The sequence below is a fragment of the Puma concolor genome, chromosome B3 (genome assembly GCF_028749965.1).
Source record: "Puma concolor isolate L17-30 chromosome B3, mPumCon1.1.hap2, whole genome shotgun sequence".
NCBI lineage: Eukaryota > Metazoa > Chordata > Mammalia > Carnivora > Felidae > Puma > Puma concolor.
In genome coordinates, this window is record NC_141672.1 from 77,854,566 (window position 1) to 77,882,074 (window position 27,509).

The 27,509-nt window shown below is 37.7% G+C and overlaps 1 protein-coding gene across 1 annotated transcript; it reads right to left on the reverse strand.

Annotated features, from left to right (window-relative positions):
* Positions 1-22,572: 22,572 nt before the first annotated feature.
* LOC112855660 (olfactory receptor 11H6-like) lies at positions 22,573-23,514 on the reverse strand. The gene has a single exon (XM_025919272.2). It carries the CDS (start codon positions 23,512-23,514, stop codon positions 22,573-22,575), a length of 942 nt encoding a protein of 313 aa, XP_025775057.2.
* Between the last annotated feature and the right edge of the window lie 3,995 nt (positions 23,515-27,509).

Below are 27,509 nucleotides of genomic sequence, written 5' to 3' on the forward strand. Positions count from 1 at the left end.
AAATATTTAAAAAAATTTAAAAACTAGAAAAATACAGAAAAAGTAAGCAATGTATTGGCATATTAAGGATTTTTGAGGGTTTTGCCTGAAGTGTCATGATACTTAGTAAGGCCTTTATTCTTCTGGGTTATGGATAGATACAGAGGCTCACAAATGTCAGATACTCCCAAGCAAAGGCCTCTGGAAACCAGGAACAGTGGTGTGGGAGCCATACACTGTCCCTCTAGACAAGGATTCCCCTCCTACTTCCTCACTCCTCTGTTGCCCCCACCCAGTTCTAGATATTTAGGGAAGTTAAGGGAGAATCATTGTGAAAACTTCCTTCTCTGAGTTAGATTTAGATGCTGTGTGATTTCTGTGGTGAGAAAAGCAAAATAAAGCCGTGAAATTGCCTACAATTCTGTTGTTAGTTTGCTTTTAATTTATTAATTTATGTTAGGATCCCCTCCATTAGTGAGGGACCGTCATAGTTTGGACCTAAATGACCCAAGTGACGATATTTATTAAAAAAAAATGTAAATGCATAATACAGACCCAGATGCTTCTAATAAAAGTATTCTAGCTAAGAATATTTATTATGTATCAGTTATAAAATGCATTACTTTCTAGATTGCATAATGTCATAACTTTAAGGGTGATCTTGATGATTGTAATTAGTGACACAAGGGATCAGGGAAAGTCAGAATTTTCCACATCACACTTCACTGTAAGGCTCCTCTTTGGTCTGTGACTGGATCATGTTTGGCAAAATCAAGCTGTGAGTAATTCCTCTGTAGCAGGAATTTAGTGTAATCCAGAAGTCAAAGAATCCATGAGGAAAGAGGTGTAAAAGGAGGCAATATTTGGTGATTAATGTCTATGAGGATTGCAATGACTTTGTAAGCCATGTGGGAATGAACCCACCAAGAGGATGTGCTCAGTCGTGTTCTCCCTCCTCGAAATGGCTGATCATCTGCTCTGTGGCAGAGCCGAACACGGCTAAAATAAGAGAGAGCTGAAGTTTTTTCTGCCTTGCTCCTCATCGCCACTTTGCCAGTCATTTCCAGATGTCACCTCCCTAACATGCTGTTTCCCCCAAAAAGCTGGTTCTGACTGGATATACCTCCTGGTTACTAAGGATGGACTTTCCATACTTCCTCATCCTCATCTCTCTCACTTCCTTGATTCCCAGCCCTCTTAGTTGCAAAGATGAATGTCCTTACATTCTTCATGTAACTTGAGGTGCTATTGTTTCCACAACCACATAAAAGAAGGCAGAGCTAGAAGACACACCTAAGAACTCTCCTAAACTTGTATCTCTTCCAAACCTACCTCCTCATAGAACCGGCAGGTCTGACTTGGAATCTTCTGTTTGCACTGCAGCAGGAGGCAGGCACAATGGAGGGCATGGCATCCTTGGCAGCCAGCAGCCCAGAGAAGGTGTTTACATTGCTGGGCACATGACACTGGTTTGGAGAAAAATTGGCATATATGATACACAACAGAGACTTATTTATGTTTCTTTGAAATCTGTATCTGATTCCTTCTAAGGGATATAGTCTCCTGGGAATTCCAAAAGTGAGAATTTATGAGAGAAAACTGTCAGTTATATCCCTAATGTTCTCTTCCCTAAGGAGTCCAGTGATTGACCTTTGGGATCCAGTTTCTCCAGTGGTGATCAGAAACTCTCATGCTATTCTTAGAGTCATTGTTTATTTTGTTCAATAGACAGATTACTCTTACGGTGGTGCAATCACTACAGCAACCCCAGTTTAGCTGCGACATGAGATTATTTATTCTCTTGTTACTTTACATTTTATTCATTTTTTGAGTCTGCTGCAAGTGTTAGATTCTCTTATCTGTCAGTATCAGAGTCATGTCATCAGATTTCTCATTTTCATTCCTGTTGACCTGCTCAATGGCTTGAAAGGGGTTATTCCTTTTTTTTTTCGCTAACAGGTTTTCTCTCCCAGATTCACTCTGTGCTTCTGGTATGACCCTGATAAATAAATTCCATTTCATAGTGAACAAGTCCCAGAAGCAGGAAACATGGGGTATACGGTGAAATGCCAAAGTTCTAGAAGATAACCCCTCATTTAGTCCTTTAGGTTGTTTTAGACTGTTTTAGAGGATGTCCCTAAAAGTTGACATGATTGTTGAAATTTTCTTTCTCCTTTCAAGTGAGTTGTTGCTGAGAGTGGTGACTCAAACTTTTGGACCATTTTGTGTTATTACTTTTATGTCTATGTGTGCATGCGCACATGGGTATGTGTGCAGTTAGATATGATATTTAATAATGTTTTTCCTCTGTTAGTGGTTTAGAGCCATCTTTAATGAGACTGCATTCTTGTTAATAATTTATTATTGGTTGTACAGCATCAATGAGCAAAGAGTTTTATGAGGAGTTATGACTTGAAGTTTCCTCATTTTCTCAGCATTGTTTCTGTAAGGTAGATGTTTCTTATGTGGTTTTTGTTTGTTATGTGGTAACAGCACTTTTTTAGTCCTGAAAATTGATACCCTAGGACGCACACTAGCTAGGGTTTTGAGTGACTTATTCATTGAAAGCTTTTAGTGCTTGAATGTACAAAGAGAATTTTCTTGACACTAAGGTCTGCCAAAATTATGATTTGGAAGAAAAAATTTATCTCTTTCATCAGGTGGATGGTTCCATGCCAAATACTTGAACTGAAGTACTAAATTATAGAATTTAACTCAAGGGAGTTGAGGAGCACTCTTGATCTGTTAAAAATATGTAAAAATATACACACACACATGCACACATACAATGTATATACTCCCATACATAGTGAAGTTCTCCCTCCTGGTAAGGAAAGATACTTGTGAAATATTCCCTTATTTTATTTTTTCCAGTTTTATTGAAATATAATTAACATATAACAATGTATAAATTTAAGTTGTAAAACATGAGGATTTGATATATGTATATATAGGAAAATGATTACTGTTAAGTTTAATTTACATCCATGACTTCACATAGCTACAAAAATTTTTTTCTTGTTTTGGGAACTTTTAAGATTGACTCTCTCAGTAACTTTTTAAATATGCAGTTCTAATATATTGTTAACTATTGTCACCATGCTGTAATTTATATCCCCAGAACTTATTTATCTTATAACTTGAAATCTTGTACATTTTGACCACCTTCACCCATTTCCTCCACCTTCCACCCCTTACCTCTGGTAACCACCAATCTGTTTTCTATTTCTATGAGTTCAGTCTTTTTAGATTTCACATGTAAGTGAGAACATACCGTATTTGTCATTTTCTGTCTGGCTTATTTCTCTTGGCATAATTCCTTCAACATTCAAGCATGTTTTTGCAAATGTCCTTTGCAAGATATTTCTTTTTTTTATGTGTGAATAATATTCTATCATATATGTAACACATATTCTAAATATATATCTATTATATTAGATATATAATATATATCTAAATGTATATTATTTTATTATATAATATATCATATATTCTATTATATATAATATATTATAAATATATTATATATAAATTTTTATATACATGTATTAATTTGTGTATGTTGAACTGTCCTTGCATGCCAAGGATAAATCCCACTTGATCATGGTGTATGATGCTTTTAAAGTGCTGTTGAATTACATCTATTAGCGTTTTGTTGAGATACTTGCCTATTGCTTTGTAGCAGTTTAAATATTATATATCTGGGTTTACATGTGTAGGTTTTTGTTATGCATTTTATTCTTTAAGATTCTTGGATCTGTAATTTGGTGACTGCTACTAATTTTTGAAAAATTTTGGCTATCATTTCTTTGGATATTTCTTCTTCCTTGAGCAAACAGAATGAGATGTCATATATGGAACAATAACAATACTGACCTACAAAATCAGAAATAAATGGTTGGATAGGTGTTCTAGTTCATATTTCTTTTCAGATTTGAATAATGACTATACGACTTTCCTGCCTGCAACAGGGGGAAGAATAAAATAATTTTGATTCCAAGTCTACTTTCACTGCCTTCTGTATCATATTCTTCTAAAAAGTGTTATCCAGAGAGGAAGAGGGGAGTGGCAGTAGTGCAGCAATATGAAGATGCAGTGTAGCTCACTTTATCATTGCTAGCTGAAAGAATAATTCTAAGCAGAGTGTGAATTCTGTCTTTTTCTTCTTCTTGGGGAATCAAGTTGTAGTTGAGAAGGAGACAGCTTTAGAGTAGTTGTTCCTTACAGTTGGCACTTCTCCCCTCAGAAGCCTTGGTATTTTTTTTTTAATTTGTTTTTAATGTTTATTTACTTGAGAGGGAGAGAGAGAGAGAGAGAGCATAAGCAGGGAGGGGCAGAGAGAGAGAGGGAGACACAGATTCCGAAGCAGGCTCCAGGCTCTGGCTGTCCATGCAGAGCCCTACTCAGGGCTCAACTCATGAGCTGTGAGATCATGACCTGAGCAGAAGTCGGATGCTTAACTGACTGAGTCACCCAGGCGCCCCAGGGCACTTGGTCTTAAGAATGATTACTGTGAACTGTCCTCAGGAAGCCTGTAATTTTGAATAAATTTGTTTTCAGTGCCTCACTTTCTTCATCTTTAAAGCGGTAATAATATTTATTTTGTATGGTTGATATGAAGGTTACATGAGTTTATAGGTAAAGCAGTTATGTTTATGTGCAAAGCCTGAAGTATTTTTAATACAGAGTAAGGATTTTCTATTATTACAGAGAAAGAAAAATTTAGCCCAGAGAACCAATGTTGACTGCTATGCTATAGTGTTCCCTGTTAAGCCTAAATATTTCATAAAGTATCAGATAAGGTTGCTCCCTGACTGTGGTGGATTAAGACAAATCAACATCATTTTTTTAATACATGAAATTTATTGTCAAATTGGTTTCCATACAACACCCAGTGCTCATTCCAAAAGATGCCCTCTTCAATGCCCATCACCTACCCTCCCCTCCCTCCCACCCCCCATCAACCCTCAGTTTGTTCTCAGTTTTTAAGAGTCTCTTATGCTTTGGCTCTCTTCCACTCTAGCCTCATTTTTTTTTCCTTCCCTTCCCCCATGGGTTCCTGTTAAGTTTCTCAGGATCCACATAAGAGTGAAACCATATGGTATCTGTCTTTCTCTGTATGGCTTATTTCACTTAGCATCACACTCTCCAATTCCATCCATGTTGCTACAAAGGACCATATTTCATTCTTTCTCATTGCCACGTAGTACTCCATTGTGTCTATAAACCACAATTTCTTTATCCATTCATCAGTTGATGGACATTTAGGCTTTTTCCACAATTTGGCTATTGTTGAGAGTGCTGCTATAAACATTGGGGTACAAGTGCCCCTATGCATCAGCACTCCTGTATCCCTTGGGTAAATTCCCAGCAGTGCTATTGCTGGGTCATAGGGTAGGTCTATTTTTAATTTTTTGAGGAACCTGCACACCGTTTTCCAGAGCGGCTGCACCAGTTTGCATTCCCACCAACAGTGCAAGAGGGTTCCCGTTTCTCCACATCCTCTCCAGCATCTATAATCTCCTGATTTGTTCATTTTGGCCACCCTGACTGGCATGAGGTGATATCTGAGTGTGTCTTCTTTAGAGAAGTGTCTATTCATGTTTTCTGCACATTTCTTCAATGGATTATTTGTTTTTCGGGTGTGGAGTTTGGTGAGCTCTTTATACATTTTGGATACTAGCCTTTTGTCTGATATGTCATTTGCAAATATCTTTTCCCTTTCCATTGGTTACTTTTTAGTTTTGTTGACTGTTTCCTTTGCTGTGCAGAAGCTTTTTATCTTCACGAGGTCCCAATAGTTCATTTTTGCTTTTAATTCCCTTGCCTTTGGGGATGTGTAGAGTAAGAAATTGCTGCAGCTGAGGCCAGAGAGGTTTTTTCCTGCTTTCTCCTCTAGGGTTTTGATGGTTTCCTGTCTCACATTCAGGCCCTTTTTGAGTTTATTTTTGTGAATGGTGTCAGAAAGTGGTCTAGTTTCATTCTTCTGCATGTTGCTGTCCAGTTCTCCCAGCATCATTTGTTAAAGAGACTGTCTTTTTTCCATTGGATATTCTTTCCTGCTTTGTCAAAGATGAGTTGGCCATACGTTTGTGGGTCTAGTTCTGGGGTTTCTATTCTATTCCATTGGTCTATGTGTCTGTTTTTGTGCCAATACCATGCTGTCTTGATGATGACAGCTTTGTAGTAGAGGCTAAAGTCTGGGATTGTGATACCTCCTGCTTTGGTCTTCTTCTTCAAAATTACTTTGGCTATTTGGGCCTTTGGTGGTTCCATATGAATTTTAGGATTGCTTGTTCTAGCTTCGAGAAGAATGCTGGTGCAATTTTTATTGGCATTGAGTTGAATGTGTAGATAGCTTTCGGTAGTATTGACATTTTGACAATATTTATTCTTCCAACCCATGAGCATGGAATGTTTTTCCATTTCTTTATATCTTCTTCAATTTCCTTCATAAGCTCTCTATAGTTTTCAGCATACAGATCTTGTACATCTTTGGTTAGATTTATTCCTAGATATTTTATGCTTCTTGGTGCAATTGTGAATGGGATCAGTTTCTTTATTTGTCTTTCTGTTACTTCATTATTAGTGTATAAGAATGCAACTGATTTCTGTACATTGATTTTGTATCCTGCAACTTTGCTGAATTCATGTATCAGTTCTAGCAGACTTTTGGTGGAGTCTATCGGGTTTTCCATGTATAATATGTCACCTGCAAAAAGCGAAAGCTTGACTTCCTCTTTGCCAATTTTGATGCCTTTGATTTCCTTTTGTTGTCTGATTGCTGATGCTGGCATCCAACACTATGTTAAACGACAGCGGTGAGAGTGGACATCCCTGTTGTGTTCCTGATCTCAGGGGGAAAGCTCTCAGTTTTTCGCCATTGAGGATGATATTAGCTGTGGGCTTTTCATAAATGGCTTTTATGATGTTTAAGTATGTTCCTTCTACCCCGACTTTCTCGAGGGTTTTTATTAAGAAAGGATGCTGAATTTTGTCAAAAGCTTTTTCTGCATCGATTGAGAGGATCATATGGTCCTTATGTTTTCTTTTATTAATGTGATGTATCGCGTTGATTGATTTGCAGATGTTGAACCAGTCCTGCAGCCCAGGAATGAATCCCACTTGATCATGGTGAATAATTCTTTTTATAAGCTGTTGAATTTGATTTGCTAGTATCTTATCGAGAATTTTTGCATCCATATTCATTAGGGATATTGGCCTGTAGTTCTCTTTTTTACTAGGTCTCTGTCTGGTTTAGGAATCATAAGTAATACTGGCTTCATAGATTGAGTCTGGAAGTTTTCCTTCCCTTTCTATTTTTTGGAATAGCTTGAGAAGGATAGGTATTATCTCTGCTTTAAATGTCTGGTAGAATTCCCCAGGGAAGCCATCTGGTCCTGGACTCTTATTTGTTGGGAGATTTTTGATAACTGATTCAATTTCCTCGCTGGTTATGGGTCTGTTCAAGCTTTCTATTTCCTCCTGTTTGAGTTTTGGAAGTGCGTGGGTGCTTAGGAATTTGTCCATTTCTTCCAGGTTGTCCAGTGTGTTGGCATATAATTTTTCATAGTATTCCCTGATAATTGCTTGTATTTCTGAGGGATTGGTTCTAATAATTCGATTTTCATTCATGATTTTATCTATTTGGGTCATCTCCCTTTTCTTTTTGAGAAGCCTGGCTAGAGGTGTATCAATTTTGTTTATTTTTTCAAAAAACCAACTCTTGGTTTCATTGATCTGTTCTACAGTTTTTTAGATTCTATGTTGTTTATATCTGCTCTGATCTTTATTATTTCTCTTCTTCTGCTGGGTTTAGGGTGTCTTTGCTGTTCTGCTTCTATTTCTTTTAGGTGTACTTTTAGATTTTGTATTTGGGATTTTTCTTGTTTCTTGAGATAGGCCTGGATTGCAATGTATTTTCCTCTCAGGACTGCCTTCGCTGCATCCCAAAGCGTTTGGATTGTTGTATTTTCATTTTCGTTTGTTTCCATATATTTTTTTATTTCTTCTCTAATTGCCTGGTTGACCCATTCATTCTTTAGTAGGGTGTTTTTTAACCTCCGTGCTTTTGGAGGTTTTCCAGACTTTTTCCTGTGGTTGATTTCAAGCTTTATAGCATTGTGGTCTGAAAGTGTGCATGGTATGATCTCAATTCTTGTATACTTATGAAGCGCTGTTTTGTGACAGAGAATGCGATCTATCTTGGAGAATGTTCCATGTGCACTCGAGAAGAAAGTATATTCTGTTGCTTTGGGATGCAGAGTTCTAAATGTATCTGTCAAGTGCATTTGATCCAATGTATCATTCAGGGCCCTTGTTTCTTTACTGACCGTGAGTCTAGATGATCTATCCATTGTTGTGAGTGGGGTATTAAAGTCCCCTGCAATTACCACATTCTTATCAATAAGGTTGCTTATGTTTCTGAGTAATTGTTTTATATATTTGGGGGCTCCCATATTCGGCACATAGACATTTATAATTGTTAGTTCTTCTTGATGGATAGACCCTGTCACTATTATATAATGTCCTTCTTCATCTCTTGTTACAGCCTTTAATTTAAAGTCTAGTTTGTCTGATATAAGTATGGCTACTCCAGCTCTCTTTTGACTTCCAGTAGCATGATAAATAGTTCTCCATTCCCTCACTTTCTTTTTTTTTTTTTTTTTAATTTTTTTTTTCAACGTTTATTTATTTTAGGGACAGAGAGAGACAGAGCATGAACGGGGGAGGGGCAGAGAGAGAGGGAGACACAGAATCGGAAACAGGCTCCAGGCTCTGAGCCATTAGCCCAGAGCCCGACGCGGGGCTCGAACTCACGGACCGCGAGATCGTGACCTGGTTGAAGTCGGACGCTTAACCGACCGCGCCACCCAGGCGCCCCTCCATTCCCTCACTTTCAATATGAAGGTGTCCTCAGGTCTAAAATGAGTCTCTTTAGACAGCAAATAGATGGGTCTTGTTTCTTTATCCATTCTGATACCCTAGCCTTTTGGTTGGTGCATTTAATCCATTTACATTCAGTGTTATTATAGAAAGATATGGGTTTAGAGTCATTGTGATGTCTGTAGGTTTCATGCTTGTAGCGATGTCTCTGGTACTTTGTCTCACAGGATCCCCCTTAGGATCTCTTGTAGGGCTGGTTTAGTGGTGATGAATTCCTTCAGTTTTTATTTGTTTGGGAAGACCTTTATCTCTCCCTCTATTCTAAATGACAGATTTGCTGGATAGAGGATTCTCAGCTGCATATTTTTTGTGTTCATCACATTGAAGATTTCCTGCCATTCCTTTCTGGCCTGCTAAGTTTCAGTAGAGAGATCTGACATGAGTCTTACTGGTGTCCCTTTATATGTTAGAGCACGTTTATCCCTAGCTGCTTTCAGAATTTTCTCTTTATCCTTGTATTTTGCCTGTTTCACTATGATATGTCATGCAGAAGATCGATTCAAGTTATGTCTGAAGGGAGTTCTCTTTGTCTCTTGGATTTCCATGCCTTTTTCCTTCCCCATATCAGGGAAGTTCTCAGCTATTATTTCTTCAAGTATACCTTCAGCACCTTTCCCTGTCTCTTCCTCCTCTGGAATACCAATTATGCATAGATTATTTCTCTTTAGTGCATCACTTAGTTCTCTAATTTTCCCCTCATACTCCTGGATTTTTTTTATCTCTCTTTTTCTCAGCTTCTTCTTTTTCCATAATTTTATCTTCTAGTTCACCTATTCTCTCCTCTGCATCTTTAATCTGAGCTGTGGTCATCTCCATTTTATTTTGCAGCTCATTAATAGCATTTTTTCGCTCCTCCTGGCTGTTCCTTAGTCCCTTGATCTCTGTAGCAATAGATTCTCTGCTGTCCTGTATATTGTTTTCAAGCCCAGCGATTAATTTTATGACTATTATTCTAAATTCACTTTCTGTTATATTGTTGAAATCATTTTTGATCAGTTCGTTAACTGTCATTATTTCCTGGAGGTTTTTTTTGAGGGGAGTTCTTCCGTTTTGTCATTTTGGATAGTCCCTGGAGTGGTGCAGAACTGCAGGGCACTTCCCCTGTGCTGTCTTGAATAACTTGCTTTGGTGGGCGGGGCTGCAGTCAGACTTGATGTCTGCCCCCATCCCACTGCTGGAGCCACAGTCAGACTGGTGTGTACCTTCTCTCCTGGGGGGGGGGGGGATACTCTGTGGGGTGGCGTGGCCCATCTGGGCTTGCACACTGCCAGGCTTGTGGTGCTGGGCATCTGGCGTATTAGCTGCGTTGGATCGGCAAGGTATACAGGGGCGGGAGGGGCAGGCTCAGCTTGCTTTTCCTTTGGAGATTCACTTCAGGAGTGGCCCTGTGGCACTGGGAGGGAGTTAGACTTGCTATAGGGTTTGATCCGCAGAAGCACAGCATTGGGTGTTTGTGTGGTGCAAGCAAGTTCTCTGACAGGATCTGATTCCCTTTGGGATTTTGGCTGGGGGATAGGCCAGGGAGATGGCGCTGGCGAGTACCTTTGTTCCCTGCCAAACTGCGCTCTGTTGTCCGGGGCTCAACAACTCTCCCTCCCGTTGTCCTCCAGCCTTCCCGTTCTCTGAACAGATCTGTTAACTTATAACCTTCCAGATGTTAAGTCCCGCTTGCTGTCAGAACACACTCCGTCCGGCCCCTCTGCCTTTGAAGCCAGACTTGGGGTCTCTGCTTTGCTGGCGGACTGCCCCTCTGCCCCAGCTCTCTTGCCAGTCCGTGTAGCGCGCACCGCCTCTCCGCCCTTCCTACCCTCTTCTGTGGGCCTCTTAGCTATGCTTGGCTCTGGAGTATCCGTTCTGCTAGTCTTCTGGCGATTTTCTGGGTTATTTAGGCAGGTGTGGGTGGAATCTAAGTGATCTGCAGGAGGTGCTGAGCCCAGTGTCCTCCTAATCCGCCATCTTCCCAGAAGCCAAATCAACATCATTTTGTAATCACTTATGAAGAGAGACAAAGACAACACTCTAAAACCACCAGATTACTGAATATCACCTTCTCCCTGCTAGTGTGAGTGACTGCTGCTTCTTTCCTATTGACAATTTCAGTCTTGCTTCATTCCTTCCACCTTCTAAATGAAAACGACTAAGATGCCAGTCACTGAATTGCTCACTTTCTGGCAGCAGTCTATCTAAAACAGATTCCCATTTTGTTGAACTTTCCCCCAAATCATATAAAGTTCAAATCTTATGATAATCCTCTCTAAGCTCTTACTGAGTTATCCCATGGTTCATTTGGGATAGTCTCCCTTGCTGCAGCAAACTCTAAATATGATTACTACCACTATGATTATTATCATTAATATCTTCTTTTCTTATTAAAATTTTTTTTAATGTTTATTTTTGAGAGAAAGAGAGAAAGACAGAGCTGAGCCAGGGAGGGGTAGAGAGAGAGGGAGACACAGAATTTGAAGCAGGCTACAGGTTCTGAGCCCCTGATGCGGGGCTCAAACTCATGAATCATGAGATTATGACTTGAGCCGAAGTTGGACACTTAACCAACTGAGCCACCCAGGTGCCCTGATCATTAATATCTTCTTAAGATACACTCATCATCTCTACTGTAGCCTACAAAATCTATATATTCTGGGTTCTGGCTACTTCTTTTTTCTTTTTCAAATTTTTATTTCAAATTTAGTTAGGGCACCTGGGTGGCTCAGTCAGTTGAGTATCAGATGCTTGATTTCAGCTCAGGTCATGATCTCACGGTTTGTGAGACTGAGCCCCACATTGGGCTTTACAATGACAGTGCAGAGCCTGCTTGGGATTCACTCTCTGCTCCTCCCCCACTCTCTCTCGCTTTCTCAAAGTAAATGGATAAACTTAAAAAAATTTAGTTAACATGTAGTATAATATTGGTTTCAGTATAATTTAGTGATTTCTGCCACTTACATTTACTATGTAGTCCTCATCATAACAAGTACCAGCCTTAATACCCATCACCCATTTAGCCTATCCCCCACCCATATCCCTCCATCAACTCTGTTCTCTGTCATTAAGAGTCTCTTATGGTTTGCCTCCCTCTCTCTTTTTCTCCCCTTCCCATAAGTTCATCTCTTTCTTAAATTCCACATATGAGTGAAATCATATGGTATTTGTCTTTTTCTGACAGACTTATTTTGCTTAGCATAATACACTCTAGCTGCATCCGTCATTGTAAATGGCAAGATTTCATTCTTTTTGATGGCTAAGTAATATTCCATTGTATGTACATAGTTTGGCTATTGTTGATAGTGCTGCTATAATCATCAGGGTGCATGTGCTCCTTTGAATCAGTATTTTTGTATCCTTTAGGTAAATACCTAGTAGTGCAATTGTTGGGTCATGGGTAGTTCTATTTTTAATTCTCTGAGGAACCTCCATACTGTTTTCCAGAGTGACTGCACCAGTTTGCATTCCTACCAACAATGCAAGAGGGTTCCCCTTTCCCTGCATCCTCACCAACATCTATTGTTTCCTGTATTGTTATTTTTAGCCATTCTGATAGGTATGAGGTAGTATCTTATCATGGTTTTGATTTGTATTTCATTGAAGCTAAGTGATCTTTTAATCTAGGCTCTGGCTACTCTGATAGTCTTATTCTCATTCACCCCAAAGCACGTCACACACGAACTGTATCTTGAACATGCTAGTTTTACTCCACCTTTGTGGCAGACCTTTGTGCTAGATATTTTTTTCTACCTGGAATATTCTTCTCCAAGGTATTCACACATCTCAGTTCCTTGATTCATTCATTTCTAATCTCTGTCTCCTTCATGAACACATTCTTGACAACCTAGTTTGAAATATACATCCGCCGCTTCTATTCCCTTATTCTATTTTTGTTTGTATCATTTAATAGTAAATGGAATTATGTATCTCTTTATTGTCACTCTTATCTTCTCCGGAGCATGGGCTCTATAATAACAAAGTCTTTGTCCTGTGCCTTTATTCACTTCTGTATTACCAGCATCTAGAATAATTCCTGGCAAAAAGGAAGAATGTAATAGAAAATTGTTGACATGATGAAATAATTCATTGCTTCATGTCTTATGAGGCAAGAATAAAAAGAAAGCATAGAATCTCTTCTCAGAAATAAATGATGTAAACTGTAGGGAGATGGGTATAGGGTGGGAGAAGATTAAAGGGATTCCCCAAATTACAGGGATCAAGAGAATGTGTACATTTATAATTCTCTGGTCACTGTACCTTAGTTGACATTCTGTTATTTTGTAGAACTCCGGTGCTTTAAATTTATTTTCTGCTATATTACTAAGGGGCTGATTCTATTTTTTATGTCTTTCTATGAGTTTTTCTCTTAGTGTCTATGTCCCCACATTCTTCTATTTATTTTTCAAGATCCAATTCAAATGCCCTTATCTTTGTGTTACTTTTTATATTCACCCTTACATGTGGAATGGCTTTGCTTCTATAATATTATTCACACAGTTCCACTATATATCATTCAAGTTATTATATTACTCATATTATTGTATTGTAAGAGGTTAAAAGTTTAGAAAGAGACTTCCAGAATAGAAGAGTAAGGGCCTTCAAAAACCCACTTCTTCAAAAAAGCATCAAGTAGAAATAATCAAAATAAGTTTTATCAGAGCTCTGGAAATTAATCAAAGGCTTGCAACAATTCAAGAATTTTTTTTTCAATAAAACAGCTGAATCTTCGTAAGAAAAGTGAGTTTTGTGTCATTTTAACTGGCCGTATTCTCACCTCCCTTTCCCATTAGCCTTGAAAACCAGCAGACTTACAGACTTACATGGTGTCTGTGAAAACCAGTAGACTAGCAGCCACTAGAGAGGAAGACTGGGTTTGGAACTCCTCAAAAAGCCCCAGTTACCAGAGAGGTCTCACTATCTGGCTCATCTTACAGCTCCTTGGAAAAGCCCTATTTGCAGGACTTGTTATTTGGCCTGAATCAGAGTTTGCTCAGTGGGGAAACCTCTATCCCAGGATATTTTTGAAAATAGTGAAGGCGGTTGTTTAACATTGAAGCTGCTTGGAGCAGTGATATCAGCTGTGACAAATGGGAAGCTGGGGAAAAAAGACTTAAAAAGTAGTTCAGGGGAATGAGATGTCCATAGTGATCTTTGAAATGTTCCAATGTATTCCTGGGGATCTAGAAGACTACACACATGTGCAAGGCTGTGCACATTTCCAAAAAAGACTTAAGAAGACCCTAATATTTTACCTAAGGCTGTATCTGAGGCCCTGTACAAGTAAGAAATGAAAGCTAAAGCAGATTTATAAACATCTGGAACACTGAATCTTTGTCCTAACAGAACCCCTTTGCAGAGAGTGGATAATCTTTTGGTTAAAGGCATTTAAAAAATCTCTGTACAATTATGATCTGACCATTAAGTTAACCAAGCAGAGACTTCAATAGCTACATATAACAGGTGATTTAGACTTTATAGAATTAGTGAAAGAAAAAGTCATTAAAGAAACAATCAGCATCAGCAGCAAGAACAATCACATGAAACAGCAGTAACAAAACCTGGAGAAATTGGGGAAATTTGATTTTTAGAGTTGCCACATTTTATTATTTAAAATATCCAGTTTTAAATTAAAAAAAAAAGACATACAAAGAAAGAGAAAAGTATGGCCCATAGATAAGAAAAAAACCAGAAGTCAATAGAAATTGCCTTCATGGGAGTCCAGATATGGGATTCCCTAGGAAGAAAGTTTAAGTAAGCTTTTATAAACAACTTCAAAGAATTGAAGAAAATTATGTCTACAGAATTAAGAGAAATTATGAGAATGATATCTCACCAAGTAGAGAATATCAAGAAAGAGATTGAAATTATCAAAAAGAACCAGATGGAAACTGTATTGAAAATTACAGTGACTACTAAAAATATTTAATAGAGAGGCTCAACAGAATATTTGAGTAAGCAGAAGAAAGAATCAGCAAACTTGAAAATAGATTGAGAAAATCCAACCTGAGAAATAGAAGCAAAATGAACAGAGTTTCAGAGGACTATAGGACACCATTGGGTATACCAACATATAATGGGAGTCTAAGAATGAGAAAAGAGATAAAAAGGGGGAGGAAAATATTTGAAGAAATAATGACTGAATATACCCCAAATATGATTAAAAACATGAATTAATACAGCCGAGAAGTTTAATAAATTTCAAGTAGGATAAATTCAAAGATCCACATCTAAACACATCAAGGTCAAACTCTTGAAAGAAAAAGAGAAAATTGTGAATACAGCAAGAGAAAAGCAGCCTATAACATACAAGTGATCCTAAATAAGATTAACAGCTGACCTCTCAAAACCATGGAAACCAAAAGGGAGTGGGTTGGCATTTTCAAATGGACTGAAAAAAGATTGGTAACCAATAGTTTTATATCCAGTAAGCCTATATTTCACAAAAGAAGGAAAAATTAAGACATTCTCAAATAAACAAAAACTGAGGGAATTTGTCGCTAGCCAACTTGTATTATAAATGATATTAAAAGAGAGCTTCAGGTAGAATCAAAAGGACTAGAGTTGAATCTACCCCCCAAAAGTAAAGAGCACCAATAAAGATAACAATGAAGGTAAATATAAAATGCAATATAAATGTATTTTTACTTGTAACTTTTTTCCTCTCCTGATTCAAAAGACAACTGCATAAAGCAATAATTATAAAACTGTGTCAATGGGTGTGAAATGTATAAAGATGTCATTTGTATGACAACAAAAGCAGAAAAGAGGAGGGGGAAAAGGAGATACATTGAAGCAAAGTTTTTTTATACTATTGAAATTAAGTTGAAACTAATCCACACTAGATGGTTTTAAGATGCAATCACTAAGAAAATAACTCAAAAAATATACCAAAACAAACAAAAAGGGAATTAAAATAGTGTACTAAGAAATATATATTTAACACAAAAGGAGCTAGTAATGGAGGAATAGAATTTCAAAAATAAAGGAGAGGAAATAATCTTCCCTATTCATTCCATGAGGCCAGTATTGCTCGGAAACCAAAACCAGGCAAAGATGTCACAAGTAATAAATCAGACTGTTATTTCTTATGAACATAGATTAAAGAAAACCCTCAAAAAATACTAGCAAAACAAATCCAGTAATATATAAAAGGATTGATACATCATGACCATGTGGGATCTATCAAAGGTTAGTTTCACTTTGAAAATTGCTGATTAGTGATTTTCATCTGCCTGGGTGGCTCAGTTGGTTAAGCATACAACTCTTGATTTCATCTCAGGTCATGGTCTCACAGTTACATGAGTTTGTGCCTCAGGTCATCAGGCTCTGAGCTGGCAGTACAGAACCTGCTTGGGATTTTCTATCTTCCCCCCCCCTCTCTGCCCCTACCCCTCTTTCTTTTTTCCTCCTCTGTCTCAAAATAAATAAATAAATAAACTAAAGAAAAAAAATCATTAACCATTCAATGTTACTTACCATATTCATAGAATAAGGACAAAAATATATGATCATCTCAATAGATACAAAAAAAGCATTTTACAAATTCCAACATTATTTCATGATAAAAATCCTAAAAAACAAAACAAAACAAAACAAAACAAAAAAGCAGACAAACCGAGGGACTTCCTCAACCTGATAAAGGGCATCTATAAAATACCTACAGCGGCCTCACATTTAGTGGTGAAACACTCAAAGCTTACCCCTAGGATCAGGAACAAGACAAGGATGACTGTTCTTGCCACTTATATTTAATATTGTACTGCAAGTTCTAAGCCTCAGCAAGAAAAAGAAATATAAGACATCCTGATTGCATTTACAATAGCATCAAAAAGAATAAAAATCTGACAAATTTAGCAAAAAAAAAAAAAAAGCAAGATGAATACTGACAACTACAAAACATTGTTGCAAGGAGTTACTATAAATCAAAATAAATAGAGATCCCATGTTATTGGATTGGAAGATTTAATATTATTAAGGTGGTAATACTCTTTGAGTTATCTTCAAAAGACGTTAATGACTTGATATCCATGTTTTTTTTTTTTTTTTCACATCCTGATGGCTCATTTCTTTTTGTCACTGAAAAATATTCCATTGTTTAGGTGTATCAGAGCTTGTTGTCCATTTTTCTACTAAAGGACTTCTTTGTCCCTTCCAGTTTTTGGTAATTATGAATAAAGCTACTGTAAGCATTTGTGTGCAGGTTTTGTTTGTGGACATAGATTTTTGAGTCAATTTGGAGAATGCCTGGGGATGCAATTACTGGATCATAAGGTAAAATTAAGCTTAGTTTGGGAGAAGATTGCCAGAGTGTCTTCCAGGCTGGCTCTATCATTTAGCATTCCCATCAGCAGTGAATGACAGTTCTTGTTGCTCTGTGTCCTCGCCAGGAGTTGTTATTGTTGGTTTTTGGATTTTGGACATTCTTGTTAATGGTTGTAATGGTATCCCATTATGTTGATTTGTAACTCCTTGATGACAGGTGAAAGACAAAGTGCGTATTTTCCACCTGTATATCTCCCTTTTTAAAAATGTTTTTATCTGGATTCAGTAATAGGATAATGATGATCCCATAGAGTGAGTTAGGAAAGGTTCCGTCTGCTTCTATTTTCTGAAATGTATTTGTGGAAAGTTGGTATCATTTCTTTGTTAAATGTTTGATAGAATTCACCAGTAAAATCATCTGATCCTGTTCATTACGTTTTTAAGAGGTTACTAGTTATTGATTTATTTTCTTTACTCTATATAGGTACAGATACTAAATATATAGATTATCTATTTCTCCTTATGTGAATTATAGTTTGTATCTTTTGAGGAATTTGTTGATTTCATCTAAATTACCAAATTTATGGACGTATATCAAATTTATAGTGTTTCTTTACATTTTAATGTCCATCTCTGTCTCCTCTCTTTTTTCTTCTTGGTTAGCCTGGCTGGAGGTTTACTAATTTTTTAAACATTTTCAAAGAACTAGCTTTTGTTCCATTGATTTTTCTGGTTTTTTTTTTTTTTTTGGTTTCTTTTCAATTTCATTGACTTCTGCTCTGAATTTTATTATTTTTTTTCCTGCTTGTTTTAGGCTTAAATTGTTTTTCTTTCTCCAGATTTCCTAAGGTAGAAAATTATATAATTAATTTAATACATTTCTTTTTTTCTAATAGATGCATTTAATGCTATAAACCTCCCTCCCTCTAAATACTGATATTGCTACATCTCTCAAATTTTGGTAAGCTGTATTTTCATTTTTATTCAGCTTAAAATGTTTTTTAATCTCTTGAGATTGCTTTTTTGCCCCATGTGTAGAAGTATATTAAGTTCCACATATTTGGGCATTTTCCAGCTATTTTTCTGTTACTTTAGTAACAGATTCTACTTTAATTTCAATGTATGATAACATACTTTGTATTATTTATATTTGTTTAAACTTTGTTAAGGTTGTTTTACGGCCCCAAATATGGTGTATCTTGGTTCTATGCAAGTTCAAGAAGAATGTGTTTTCTGTTGGATGGAATATTTTATAAACGTCAGGTTCAGTTTATTGATAGTGCTATTCAGGTAAACTGTATCTTTGCCAATTTTCTGTCTGCTTGATCTATCAATCACTAAAAAAAGGGTGTTTACTTTAACTATAATAGTGGATTTCTTTCTTTCTCCTTGAAATTCTCTAAGTTTTTGCATCATGTGTTCTTAGGCTCAAACACATTAATATTGTTAGTTTTAACTTTGGGATGCATCACTTTAGAAAATTATATAAATTATAAAATATTATAAATATGAGAAAAATAATGGAAATACATAAGTTGTATCATTTAGTTTACCTAAAGAAGAAAATTAATAATTTGACTTAAAAATTCACATGGAAATGCAAGGGACCCAGAATACCCAAAGTTGGAGGACTCCCAATTCCTGATTTGAAAGTGTACTACAAAGATACGATAATCAAGACTGTGTGGTACTAGCATGAGAATAGACATATAGAATGAGAATTGAGCATCCAGAAATAAACCTTATTTTTATGGTTTAATGTTCAACAATAATGCCAAGATAATTCACTGGGGGGAAGGATAGTTTCAACAAATGTTGCTGGGACAACTGGATATCCACACGCAAAAGAATGAAGTTGAACCTCTGTCTTCCATCTTATACTAAAATTATCTCAAGATAGGCCATAGACTTAAATATAAAAGGTAAAGCTATAAAACTCTATGAAGTAAACAGACATAATTATTTGTGATGTTGAGTTAGACAATAGCTTCTTAGATATGGCACCAAAAGAACAAGACACACACACACACACACACACACACACACACACACACACACAAATAAATTGGACTTCATCAAAATAAAACAAACTTCTGTGCTATATATGACACTGTCAAGAAAAGTGAAAAGCAACCCACAGAATGGAAGAAAATATTTGTAAACCATTTATTGATAGACACTTGAATCTAGAATATTTTAGGGGCACCTGGATTGCTCAGCCAGTTGAGTGTCCAATTCTTGATTTCAGTTCAGGCCATGATCTCAGTCATGGAATTGAGCCCTGCATTTGGCTCAGTGCTGAACATGAAGCCTGCTTGGGATTCTCTTTCTCCTCTCTCTGCCCCTCCCCCTTCTAAAAATAAATAAATAAACATTTAGAGTATTTAAAAAACTCTTAAAACTCAACAGCAGTAATGAATAAGACAACTAAGCCAATTAAAAATGGGACAAAGAATTTGAATTGACATTTCTTCAAAGAAGATTCATGAGTGGCCAATAGTTACATGAATAGATGCTTAATATAACTGATTAGGAAAATACAAATCAAAACCACAGTGAGATGTTACTTTATAATGTCTAGGCTGGCAAAAAGAAAAAGAAAGAAAAAAGAGAGAGGGAGGTAGGAAAGAAAGGAGGGAATAACAAGTGTGGCTGGGATATAGAGAATTTGAAACTAATAATTGCTGGTGGCATTATAAATAGTACCACAACTTTGGAAAGCAGTCTAACAATTCTTCAAAAAATTTACTACATGATCTAGCAATTTTACGCAGGTATTGTTATGGACTGAATTGTGTCTTTCTAAAATTCATATAACTTCTAAAATTCATGCAACTGTGTTTGTAGACAGGGCCTTTAAGGAGGTAATTAAGGTTAAATCAAGTCATGGGGGGGACCTTAATTTGATGACTGCAGCACATATAAGAACAGGAAGAGATAGCAGGACCACCCTCACCTCTGTTCATGTATAGAGGAAAGGCCATGTGAAGATACAGTGAGAAGGTGGTTGTCTGCAAGCCTAGGAGAGAGGCTTCATCAGATTCCAACTCTTCTGGTGCCTTGATCTTAGACTCTCAGTCTCTAGAACTGTGATAAAATAAATTTATATTGTTTAAACCACCCAGCCTGTGGTATTTTGTCATGGCAGCCTATGCAAACTAGTATATGTCCAGGAGAAATATATATTCAGACAAAAATGTGTACATGAATGTTCATAACATCATTATTCATATTAGCAAAAAAGTAGGAACAGCTTAAATGTTCATCATTTGATGAATGCATACACAAAATTTGGTATATCCATACAATGGAATATTATTTGACAATAAAAAGGAATAAAGTACTCATAGCAAGCTATAATATGGATGAGTTATTCATGGATGAACATTATGCTAAGTGAAAGAAGCTAGCTACAAAAGGCCACATAGTGCATGGTCCATTTTTCTGAAATGCCCAGAATAGGCAATATCCATAGGAACATAAAGTAGATTAGTGGTTTCCAGGGGCTGATGGAGAGGGAAGTAGGGAATGACTGCTAATGGGTATGGGATTTCTTTTTGAGGTTATGAAAATATTGTAAAATTTGTTAGTGGTGATTGTTGCACAGCTATGTGAATAAACTAAGAGCACTGAATTGTCCCTTTTTAAAAGGGTGAATTTTTATGGTATGTAAACTGTATTTCAATCAAACTATTATAAACCAAAACAAAAAAAGTTAGAAAAATTTATTTCCTTTGCTGGGTTGTGGTCTTTCTGAGGACAGGAAAGAAATATTGCTAATCAGCATTACTCCAAAGGCTAGTACGATGCCAGGATGGTTTTTCATATTCGCTATTCTTTTTAATATACATATATCCCATTTAATATACATATATCCCAATATACATATATCCCCAGGTAAAAATATTCAAAAGAGACTTACCTAACTTGAATATAAAATTTTTGGGGGGCAAAACAATGATTATTATACTTGTGTTATAACATGTCGTATTGCTATCTAATAATCAGTTTGGTTGATTTGCACCAGGGTGGCTTTTGAAAAGAAAAGGAATGTGGATGTAGTCTCGTTATGTGTTATTGTGGAGTTTAGAAGTCCCTGGATTGGAATGCAGTGGTTCCCAGTGCTTTTTGTGTATTACAATTTCCTGGGGGGCTTTTCAGAATACCTGTACCACCTGCACCCCCATCATGAGTCACTCAGTTGAGAACCACTGCTTGGGTGGAGGTAGGTGTCAATAGGACTGCATGTGGTTGTGATTACAGTGAGGCAACAGAGAAACTGTTGTAAAGCACTGGTTTGCCAACTTTAACGTATGTAATAACCCATGAGGATAAAATGCAGATTCTACTTTATAGGGCTGAGCTAGGCCCTGAAATCCTACCTTCCAAGAAGCTCCCCAGTGATGCCCAGCTAACAGTCCCCAATCCACATTGTCAGTTCCAAGGGTTGTATAATACATTTTCAAAGGAGTGAAAGCATGGTTAATAGGAAAATGTAATAAAGAAAATGAAATTAAGCAGCTGCATACTTAGACAAAGAGCTTGATGAAGGGAAGGAAGCAGGTAATTGCTTAAGACAATAACTTTCATCTTGGTGAGATTTTCCATTGATTTGATTATCATTTAATGATTGGTCCAACCACTTTAGATGGATTTCACGTTTTCTGGAAGTTTTTCCATTTTGTCCATAGGATGAAAATTTGGATTGTTAGGGACTTTGCATAATTTCTTTAGATATTGTCCTGACTTGCCAGGATGATAGAATCTAGTGAGGAAATATGAACAAATATATTTGTTTTATTTAAATTGACATTATTGACATTTTTGTGCTAGACATGATATTGAGTTCTGGAATTACAGAAATTAATAAGCATAGTCCCTGTTCTTAAAATTTGACAGTTTAGGGGCACCTGGGTCGCTCAGTTGGTTAAGCATCCCACTCTTGATTTTGGCTCAGGTCATGATCTCATGGTTCATGGGATTGAGCCCCAAATTGGGCTCTGGGCTGACAGTATGGATCCTGGTTGGGATTTTCTCTCTCCCTCTCTCTCTGCCCCTCTTTTTCTCATGCTTATACTCTCTATCTCTCTCAAAATAAATAAACTTAAAAAAAATTGACAATCTGTTAAGGATGGGGAGGCATGTAGGACAGATTTGTGAACAGCTAACTATCACACAAGAAATAAATGAATGACATGTGCAGTAGAAGTACACACAACGTGCTATGGAAGAGGCAGTTAATTCCACCTGGGGAAAGTTTCCATTGATGACCTGGTATTTAGAATTTTGAAATGACTTCTTCAAAATGTTCACTGGTTGTTGGCCAGTTCTCAACTATTCACTGTCAGGAGGCTCACGGTTGGAACTCATCCAGGAATAACATACTAACATCACAGACCAATTTTAGAAACCTCCTAGGACTTTCTTCAAGGCATCCTTCATTTCTTTATTCCGGAGGCTGTAGATCATGGGGTTAAAAAAAGGGGTCAGAACTGAGTAGAATAGAGTTGTGAACTTCTGCATTCCCTCTGCTTGTCCTGACCCCGGGCTCACATATGTCATCATGACAGAGCCATAGAATAGAAACACAACAGCCAGATGTGAGGAGCACGTAGAAAAGGCCTTCTTCCGGCCAGCAACTGAGGGCACCTGCACTACAGCCCTCAGCACCAGGGTATAGGAGCCAGTAATGTAGAAAAAGGTGGCAAAGATGAGGAGTGAGCTCATGGTGCCACATATGAGAATAGTCCCTGGGATTGGGACACAGGTTGAAGCCAAGTCCAGCAGAGGACCCAGGTCACACAGGAAGTCATCAATCACGTTTGGGCCACAAAATGGTAGCTGGGTAACAAGTATCACTGGGATCAGAAACCAGAGAAAACCATAGACCCAGCAAAAGATGACCAGGCTGCAACAGAACTTCACAGTCATGATGGTGGGGTAATGCAGGGGGTGACAGATTGCCAGGAACCGGTCATAGGCCATGATGGACAGAAATAAGCATTCAGTTGTGCCTAGTGAGAAGAAGAAGTACAACTGGAGGAGGCACCAAGCAAAGGAGATGGTTTTGGTCTGGGAGAGGAAGTTGGCCAGCATGTTGGGCACATCAGAGTTGACATAGCAGATTTCCAGGAAGGAGAAGTTGGCCAGCAGAATATACATGGGGGTGTGGAGCCGGCGGTCCCAGTGCACCACACACACAATGGCCATGTTTCCAAGGAGCGTCATGATGTAAGTCATAAAGAATATGGAAAAGAGGAGGATCTGCATTTCCCAACGGCAAGGAAAGCCCAAGAGGATGAACTCACTCACAGTGTGAGAAATATTTCTGGCCTCCGAAGTCATTTCCTTCTATCCTGTGAGGATTGCAGCAGAAGTTACATTACAAAAGGAGTCATGCCTCCTGATTCCTCCCCAGGAGAGAACACATTTTCCTGATCATAGGGGAGACCTAGACCAGGAGTTCCTATTTTTGATTGGGCACTTCAACAATATACTTGTTGAGTATACTTTTCTATATATGACTCTTCACTTTTAAACTATATACAGCCCACTGTCAATCAATATAGTAAATATTGGTAAATATTTTGAAAAAAGTTTTCTTAAAATAAAAGTAGAAATTCAGGTATTTCCTTTCTGCATCTCTCATTGAGTTGTCCGGTGCAGCCAACTTTGGAGAACATTGGTCTAGACAATATACATAGGTGGCTGGCTGAAGCTAAATTGAGATATAAACATTGACATTGGCAATTCATCCATAAAAAAAAAAATTAGAATTGACAGTTTTACCAAACAAAACAGTACAATCAGATAAGTGATATAAAGGAGAGAACATGAGGCTTTGAAGCCAGGTATGAAAATAACCAGAGTGACTTTAAACAAGTTGCATTTTAGCACACTAAGTAACCATTTATAGGCCATTATTAGTGTCTCTTCTCTATCTGTAGGATGCTGTGGTACAAGGGCTCCAGACTCTGATATTATTAGCAACATATGGGGGAGACTTTGAAAGGTGTAGATTCCTGGGCTCCACCTGGGTTTGGGATCCACTGGTGTGTGTCAGAGCACAAGCTCTGGAGACATGACAGTTCTGGGCTCTGCCACTTCCTGAGGAGCATTTCCTCAGGCAAGAATTTGACCTTTGAGACTATGTTTCTTTCTCTGTAAATTATGAACAGTCATACCTCCACAGTAAGGATGGCATGAAAATTGCATAGAATAATGTATGCAAAAGCAGTTTAAAATTATACAGTGCTACAGAAATATAAACTTTGGTAAACTGTTCAGGGCTTGTTATGCTAAACATTACACTCCTTTGTTAACCTTATAAATTAAATTGATTTTATTTATTTATTTATTTTATTTTTAAAATTTTTTTTGTATTTTATTTTTTATTTTTTTATTTTTTTTGACTTAAAGATCTACTTTATTTTTTTTCTTTTTTTTCAATATATGAAATTTATTGTCAAATTGGTTTCCATATAAATTAAATTGATTTTAAAATGCAAAAGAATGTGTTTTCCTGTGGAATTTTAGCCATGTGACAGGCATAGTCCATGTTGTGTGTGTTCGTGTGCATGTACACACGTATGTGTGTATGAAAAAGAAAGTGTTTCTCAGTCGTTTCAGAGTACACTGAATGAAACTCCCTTATAAGCCTCTTTTTTTTTTAAGTTTATTTATTTTGAGAGAGACAGAGACAGCATGGGTGGGGGAGGGGCAGAGAGAGAGGGAGAGAGAATCCTAAGCAGGCTCCTGGGAGATCATGACCTGGGCTGAAACCAAGAGTTGGACACTTAACCCACTAAGCCACCCAGGTGCCCCTATAAGCACCCTTTTTTGCCTATCAAACATACCTATAAAGCACCCTTGAAGACCCTTTTTTGCCTATCAAACATATCAGAGCTCTCATTTTTTTCTTAATAGACTGTCTTCCTTGGTAAGGTTACCACTGCAACCATAAACAATAGGATCATTTTCCTGATGGCTACACTGTAGTTTGTATTAAAGCCGCCTACTTTTGAAGCCACAAAACTTCCTGTGTGATCTCTTCCCCCACTGCTCCTACCCATGCCTGGCTCCTTTGTGGGATTTCCTGGGAAATAAGCATCAACCTTTATTCAAATGATCACAACAGAAGAGCAACAACAAATACTATTTCAAAATAGTCAGACATGGAAATCAGGGTTTTGATAGAACCTTTCTCCCTCTGGCATTCTTTAGTTTTGTGGTTTATTCAGCCCTGCAAGCCTGGCGCTCTCTCTCTCTCTCTCTCTCTCTCTCTCTCTCTCTCTCTCTCTCTTTGATACAGGGGGGCAGAGAGAAGCTTATCTAAATTTCAGCCTTGACCTAAGCCTAAGTTGAACCCAGAAGAAGTTTGGAATATGGGTATATCATCTCTGTTTTGCCTTTTTCCTCCTTTCCCATTTTAGAAGCTCAGAACTCAAATGCTCTATTTACCTTTTCTTGGCAACACCAGTTCTTTGGGGAAAAATCCAATAAACTCATGCATAAACTGAACCTCAGTGTCTGTGAAGACTTTAGCAGTTTTCATTTTCCACATTATGTACACAAGGGCACATGACCAGCTGGCACACATACCAGATACAGTGGAGCAGCATTTATTGGGAGAAACTTGCAGACCCAGCATCAGTCACAGGCCTGCAGTCCCCTTGTTTTGCTCATTATAAGCACAGTGGCACACAGAAATCTAGGATATTACGTCTTAAGAAGGCACCTGAACTTTTAAGGCCTGAGGGTTTTGTTTTTTAGCTGTGTCATTAGGGAAGTGCTAACCCCTCCCCTGATGTGATTAGGGCCAGTACATAACATCAACATGAAGAAAATTTGGTTCTGGTCCTATTTCTAGAATCAGGTTTTGGGGCTGGGGGAGAGGGCTGCCAGCATTTCTCCTGGTGTGATTGGGGGCTGAAGTCAATTCAAACTTTGCAGTTGCAGCTCTAGGCTATGACAAGTTAACAGAGGATTCTCCCCCTCAGCCATGTGAAGGAGAAAGTCATTGTATTAAGCACTGGGCAATTGATGCTTCATTTCCATGGAACTTCACAGGAGGCAATTTACTCTTTGGGAGGGTGGCTTGAAAGAAATTTGTTTGAACAAGTTAACCCTTATGTCTGCCATAAGGGTTAGATGTAACCCTTATGGGTTTTTTGGAGGGCTTTCTTAATTACTCTATAGGGGAGCCATAGCAAGGGTTATTGCTTCCATTTCATGTATGAGGAGATAAAGAATCAGAGATCAAATGCCGGAAATTCCAAAGCAGTAAGTGACAGGGTCAGGACACGAGTCTTTGCTTTCTAGCTCCTATTTTGCTATTTCCTCACCACGTTAGAGGATCTTCAGAGTAGATGTGTCTAAAATGTCACTCATCCCAGGGAAAAAAGTGTATCAAATTAATAAAATGAGCAACAGTTGGTGCTATAGACATCATCACATCATCCGAGGGAAGAGGGGTGGCATCTCCCAAGCATCCCTTAAATTATACCACCTAGGTGGAATTGTGGGTTTTTTTTCCTTTTATTTTTCATTTTTACATGGCTAGCTCATTTTTTTTCTTTTTTGTTTTTTGTATTAAGTTCAGACACACAAATACTATACTGAGTGTGGTAGTTATTTTACTCTTACCTGACTTTTCTGATATGCAGTGTTCAACTTCTCTACAGTGAAGAGGCAGGACAACTCTCATCCATCTATACAAAATTAAGATAAATGATTATCTTAAAGAAGTAATGGAAGTTTGTTTTGTTTTGTTTTAATTTTTTTTTTCAACGTTTATTTATTTTTGGGACAGAGAGAGACAGAGCATGAACGGGGGAGGGGCAGAGAGAGAGAGGGAGACACAGAATCAGAAACAGGCTCCAGGCTCCGAGCCATCAGCCCAGAGCCCGATGCGGGGCTCGAACTCCCGGACCGCGAGATCGTGACCTGGCTGAAGTCGGACGCTTAACCGACTGCGTCACCCAGGCGCCCCTTGTTTTGTTTTTTAAAGAGATGATATTAAGCAACAATAGACAGTGAGGAGGCATCTAAGGGACCTACAGGCATGTTTCTTTGCAGTTTGGGGTGTTATAATTCTATTTGTTGCAGCTTTTGACTTATTACTACTTTTATTATTTAAACCTTTTTCACCAATTAGATAATGTTACCCTGTTTCTACCAGTGCCTGCCTGAGTCTCTGTTTCCCAGTTATCTTTGCAGCATAAAGGACAACTGATTCAATGTGCTATGTCCAAGGACTCACTTAAGTGAATAGCTGGATTCTGTTCCTTGTACTCTGGAGCAAATAAACTGTCAAGTCTGGCCTTCTGTTTCTTGGAATA